At 36.4% G+C, this 6,000-nt stretch overlaps 2 protein-coding genes across 2 annotated transcripts in view; both read right to left on the bottom strand.

Moving 5' to 3' along the window:
- Positions 1-419: 419 nt before the first annotated feature.
- Positions 420-6,000, bottom strand: part of PGGT1B (protein geranylgeranyltransferase type I subunit beta) — a 36,249-nt gene continuing 30,668 nt past the window's right edge. The window contains 5 exon segments of the mRNA XM_032676545.1: positions 420-996; positions 999-1,133; positions 2,246-2,354; positions 2,617-2,801; positions 4,455-4,500. Of these exon segments, the coding sequence (XP_032532436.1) occupies positions 953-996; positions 999-1,133; positions 2,246-2,354; positions 2,617-2,801; positions 4,455-4,500 (519 nt within the window). The 3' untranslated portion in view covers positions 420-952.
- CCDC112 (coiled-coil domain containing 112) overlaps positions 422-6,000 on the bottom strand; it is a 44,983-nt gene continuing 39,404 nt past the window's right edge. Inside the window, exons 15-18 of the mRNA XM_032676544.1 lie at positions 4,455-4,500; positions 2,617-2,801; positions 2,246-2,354; positions 422-1,133 (exon numbers count right to left, since the gene is read on the bottom strand). The gene's annotated coding sequence lies outside the window, so the exon portion shown is untranslated. The remainder of the gene's footprint in view (positions 1,134-2,245; positions 2,355-2,616; positions 2,802-4,454; positions 4,501-6,000) is intronic.

Below are 6,000 nucleotides of genomic sequence, written 5' to 3'. Positions count from 1 at the left end.
CTAAATGAGAATGTTCAACATCACTCTAACAGTACACCACTGCTGCTTACTTTAAAGCCCAGTGTTTCGCTCTTTACACAGAATGGTTACGAAACTTGGTATTACTTCACACTAGGAGAGAAATATATATGAAAAAGTCACCAGAGTGCAGTTGTACAATTTTAATGTATTGCAAAGGCTTGTCTTTGGAAACAGGTTCTAATGCTACTCTTGCACACAGGTACACTTCCAAAAGACTGTGTTGAGTACCTCTTATTAACACACATCAATATGCCACACTCTTATTGAATTTCACATGAAGAAACTATTTCAGATGAGAACTCTTTGTTTGGCTAACAATGCACTGCAATTGTGTAAAAACTACTCAGAAGAATTATGAAATCCATTTAGTAAGGCCACACAACATTAAAAGTCCAGTATATTGAATAAAATAATTTTATTTTTATTTAATTCGTTTGTTTTTTAGAAGAAAGTTTATGGAATCTGAAAGTTTATGATAAAAGGTAATTTTTAACTGAGACTTAATATGGAAGATTCTCTAGCCAAAATATGTCAAATAGTAAGATCATAAAGAACTCCAAGGTTCTGTGCTATACTGCACGATATGTAAACAGATTTTGAAAATATTTCCCCATTATATATTTTGACACAGTATGCACAAATTTAAAAAAATAAACTTGAAATGAAGTTTAAACGCCTCAAGGGATTTCCTAGAAGTAAAGCCATTTGAAAAGCCATTTACAGTCTGCGGTGACAAACTTCTATATAATCAAAATATCTCCTTTTTTCACAATGCAGAATAACCTGCTGAAGGCAACTCCCTACTGAAGTGATGCCAGCAACACAGATCTGATTGTATGACTCCAGCACTTAAAAGAGCACATTGGTTATACATGGCTTTTAACCCTGGGCTACAATTATGCTACCAGAACTAAATTCAAGTCTAAATCAGTCACATAAAGAAGTGTGTGTTGTCTGAACACTGTTTAAAGTCCGTGTTTTCCAGATCTGATGAAGGTGGTGAAGGCGCTCTGAGGTTCTTGTGCTTACATTCAGGGCAGGATGAACTTTGCAAATACCAGATTCTCCAATTAATGACAAACCACAGATCCCAAAGTAGGCATGTAAAGCATCTGAAAGAAGGACAGAAAAGGAAAAATAAAATTATTTCAGGCTGTAACAGCCAAATGTTCCTATATTCAAACACCCCTGGACAATTACATCCAAGGAAAACAAATAATCAGGTGCTATATTTTAAATCTGAGTTTTGACAGAAGAAATCAGGTTCTGCCCAAAGCAGAACCAGTATGAACTAGTGTCTAGTTTTGTTTTATAACTACTTGCACCACTACTTTACTTTTTCTGAGTGCCATGGCCAAAGAATTTAAGCATCTGGAAACATCTCCAGTCCAGAAAACAAATTTTTTTTCATGAAAGCGTTTTTGGCTGATAATTTTATGAACAGCTGAACTATTATGAACTATTATGAACTACTGAAACACTAAAATTAGTGCCAGTAGCTGCCAATAGCAAGATTTAGAGGACTGAAAGAAGTAATTACTTTTCCTAGCTTCACTCCTTCCTGACAGAATACCCTAAGGATAGGAATTCATGCAGCTTGATCAACTGCCACCATTTCTTGTTCTATGTTGCTCCTGCTGCCCACTTTACACCAGCACTACAGCTTGCCAAATCTGCCTCCTCTGGGTAGCAGCAAACTATTAGACTGGATTATCTGCCCATGGAATCATAGGTTAAAATGGAAAGAAGATGTGAACTTCATGCGCCCCTTGCAAATTCTCAACATATATTAATCTGTGGAGGTGTCAGTAAATTCATATTTGACTAAAACGACCACAGAATCATTTAGGAAAAGACCTCTAAGACCAGAGTCCAGCCCTTAACCTAACACTGCCAAGTCCAGCACTAACCCATGTCCCTAAGTGCCAAATCAACAAATCAACACATCTTCTAAAAACCTCCAGGGATGGTGACTCCACTTCCCTGGGCAGCCTGTTCCAGTGCTTAATAATCCTTCTGATGAAGAAACTGAACTACACCTCCCTCCTTCCATTTCAATCATGAAATTCTCATTATATTTTGAGGGATTTTTGTCTTTTTTTTTTTTTTTTTTTTTTTTTTTTGTTGAAGGAGACAACTTCCTTTATACCTCTCAGATGTCGGACTGCTGCAATGTATTTCTAGCTTAGAACATACTCACCATAATATTTAAAAGTAATTTTACCTGGATGGCTATCTGGCCACTTGGCAAATCCACCAACAAGGCGATCTTGAGTTGACAGGATGTAATTTCGGTTTTTCTCAAAATTTGTATATTGGAATATGTTCAAGAGCTGAAATTAGACCATAAGAGTAAAATACTAAATATTAGTATATTTTTAATACTAAAATATAGCGTTTATTTTAGAGGTAAGCAGTGACAAGAGAGAAAGTAGTAATCTGGTAAACCTCTATTTCCTGCCTTTTTGCAAGATGAAAGATCTTTATAATCATCGGTGCATTTGTGTTAAATATCTAACTCTTTCAATAGAGAAAATGATGCTTAAAGAAATCAAAACAAGTCAATAACTATCCTGTAGCTGTTCTGCACACTACCTTCAATGTTGCTCCCACCCAGAAAGAATAGCAAGTGTCTACAGGTTTGTTGGGTCGTCCATGGTAGCCATTCTGTTGTCTCATTATACACCATCTTCTTATTCTGTTCAGTTCTTTTTCTGAAAAAACTTCTTCCAGTTTACCCATCAAACACAGCGATGCAATACCACAAAATGTAGAGCCACCTGTGAAAAGAGAATATTGTATTTGCAATGCTTTGATACCCAGATTTTCACCAAAGCCTGTATGATCTCAGTCAGAACTTTAACTAAGGTGTTAACAATTAAATGAATGGATTTTTAGGAGTATAAAAATGTTAAGTGTAAAATCCAAACAGACAGAACACTTCAGTTCAGCAGGTATGTCAAAAAGGAAAAATGCCCTCAACCCAGCTCTTGCACAAATAAACGTGAAATAATTTTCTTAAAGCTGTTTATTCTCTCAATACTGTGTAATTTACATTAGGGAGCAGTCCAGAAATAAGTAAATTGCATTGCAACAGAAACATTTCTTCATTTGTAACTTAAAAAAGAAAGCTATTGGGATGCCAGCAATCAGAGAGAAGCAGAGATGCCAAAGCCAGTCTCAGATACAATCTCCCAGAGGACATAAACAGACAGAAGTGTCTGGTGAGCAGAAACTAAAAAAAAAAAATTAAAGAGCATAGTTAATACTGTAAAAAGACTCCTGGACTCTCATGTTTGTAATATATACAAATTGTGCTTCTAAGGAATTTTATGCTGTCAAGGAAACTCCATGGTAAAATTTGGAATTAGAAGAGAAACTCATGTTCTTTGTTTTTGTAGCATGATCATCACTTTTTAAAGCCCATCTACATTTATTATGAGTTTATTCCTTGATATGATAAAATTAGAGGCTGGGAAGGACCATAAATAAGCTGTTGACAGATGATCTGGGGCCCAAAGTTCCTCACACTATCCTGGTCCTGGAAGACCCCAGGAGCTCTAAGGTCACGTTCATTCTGAGGCAAGAGAAGGCTGCTGACATAATGCTATATGTTATCACTAGCACTCTACAGAAATTTAGTTGACCAATTGTTTTAATATGTAGGGATATAATTTAAGTTTTTCAGCTTTATCGATTCTGCAGGAAGAAAACAGATGAAATCCTATCAAAGCTCAATAATAAGGATAAAGACAGCAAACATTTGATAGAATCATAGAATCACTCAGGTTGGAAAAGACCTCCAAAATCATTGAGTCCAACCTTTGACCAATCCCCACCTAGTCCAATAGACCACAGCACTAAATTTATTATCACTCATATAAAAGTCAATAGTTTCTCTGTCACAAGCAGACCACTATGTCATGGCATAGAAACATTTTGCTAAAAAACAGCAGTCTCTTGGAGATTCCTATCTTCAGAACTACCACCTGTCCACAAAAACTGCTGCTTCAAGATTTGAGCTGACAACAGATGCTGTGACCTATGAGAGGAAATGTTACTAAGAGCTGTTGAAACTGGAGATCATCAGGTGCATTGCACAAAATCTCTTGCAGATAAAATCCACAGAGTAACAATGGCACGTGTGGAAAAAGTTTGATCTGTCAGCAAGAGATGAGAACCACAGCCAACATCTTTCAATAAAACATTAATGAGGTAAAATTAATGGAGTTGATATATTAAGAGCCCATCTGTTCTGATATTAGGCTGGAACTAAGGGAAGAAGACGTCATATTCAGAGGCATGTTTTGGATTTGCTCCTCCTCATCCCACTTCCTCAAAATCAGAAAAGAAGGAAAGGTATACCCTGCACCTCTTACAGCATTTTCAATCCCAGTCTTAAAAACAGGTTTAGAACATTTTAACATTCTTACCATGAGATTCCAGTCCAGCTCCCTGGGCCAGGCCGTTATCATAAGACTGAAGAAAAAAAATCCCACACACCAGTTGGTTTAGTACCACATCACTTTCACAGACATTGTAATTTCTTAGTTTACTAGCAAAATTGTCATCAGACCATAAGCACCATTTAACCTGATTAAATTCTGGACCTCCAAAAGCTCTTGGCCCCAAGCAGTTAAAAAATCAGACCTATTTTAATGTAGGAAGCTTTTATGACTTCCATGGAATTAATTTTAGTTGTGACGTATGTTAAAAGTCTGAAAATGGGTAAACATATCTTTGCCAAAAAGTAAAAGCATGTGATGCAGATAACCATTAAAGAAAAACCCAAACCCATTTTTTTCTCCTTATAAAGAAAAAATGGGTGTGTAATCAAAACAAAATTAAATGTAATCTGTCTCTAACCCAAGAGTTGGCTAACATGCAAAAATTCAAGGTACTACTGTGTGTACAATACTCAAATCCAAGAAGTGCTTTAGTAAGAAGCAAATATATCAAACTTCAAAAAAAAACAAGGGGGAGGGAACCAGAAGCAGTAAGATAAAATCTTTCCCCCATCCCCTCTACTGACTATGAATTTCTCATGTTTTCTCCAAAACACTCAACAGTGGCTAGTAGATACAGGACTCCTTGACAAACCAATGACTCCTGTAGTCCTAACCAAAGAATGGCTACAGGACCTATCATGCCTTTAGGAATTACCTAAGGATTGTTTTGTAGATTTGCTTTTAAAGCTGACATTGAGAAGAAAAAAGGTCACAGAAAGCAGACAAAGAAGTTAGATTAAAACTACATTGCTCAGTTTTTGAGTTGTTGCTGCAAGTTTAAGCAACTAAAAAGACTAGCATCTGACACATACACTTCAAGCTGTAGCTTGACTTTCTAAAATTTGAATCAGCTAATTTTAAGCAATCCTCATGAATGTCTGAATGTTAAAGCACATGGGGTGACCTCTTAGGCACTGCCTTTTGAGAAAGCAATGCAAATGTTCTACCACACACCACAGACCCATTAATTGCTAAGCAAAGGCAAGTTGATTAGCAAAGCTATGCTGGCAAAGCTAATTAACTCTACAAACAGCAATTGTAAGGGGAGGTGGTTTGCTTTACCTATGACAAAGTAATTAGCTCCGGAAAAAAGCTGTTAAGAGTGTATCCCAGACAGTCTACTATACTAGGCTGTTCAATTAGCTTGAAATTCTAATCGACAATAGCTGATCTTTGGCTTAACTTATTTATTTACAGGCAGCAGCTGTTTTTCGGGGACTTGTGTGCATTAAAAAACTAGGGAAATACTTCTATTTCTTTGTCCTTCTGAAAAAAATCAAGAAGTTATGCAAGAGAGGCTCTGGGTTACTGCAACATGAAAACTGCATAATTAAATACTATCCTCAGAAAACGTGTAAATCCAGTTGGGATTTGAAGCAAACCTTTGCTTCCAAGTCTGAAAGTTTCACAACCAGCTTAATTATATCAACAGACTAATATAATTGCATTCCAAGGAGACTCTACGATACCG

This window comes from Chiroxiphia lanceolata, chromosome Z (assembly GCF_009829145.1).
Source record: "Chiroxiphia lanceolata isolate bChiLan1 chromosome Z, bChiLan1.pri, whole genome shotgun sequence".
Taxonomy (NCBI): domain Eukaryota; kingdom Metazoa; phylum Chordata; class Aves; order Passeriformes; family Pipridae; genus Chiroxiphia; species Chiroxiphia lanceolata.
This window is presented reverse-complemented; position numbering and strand designations above follow the sequence as displayed.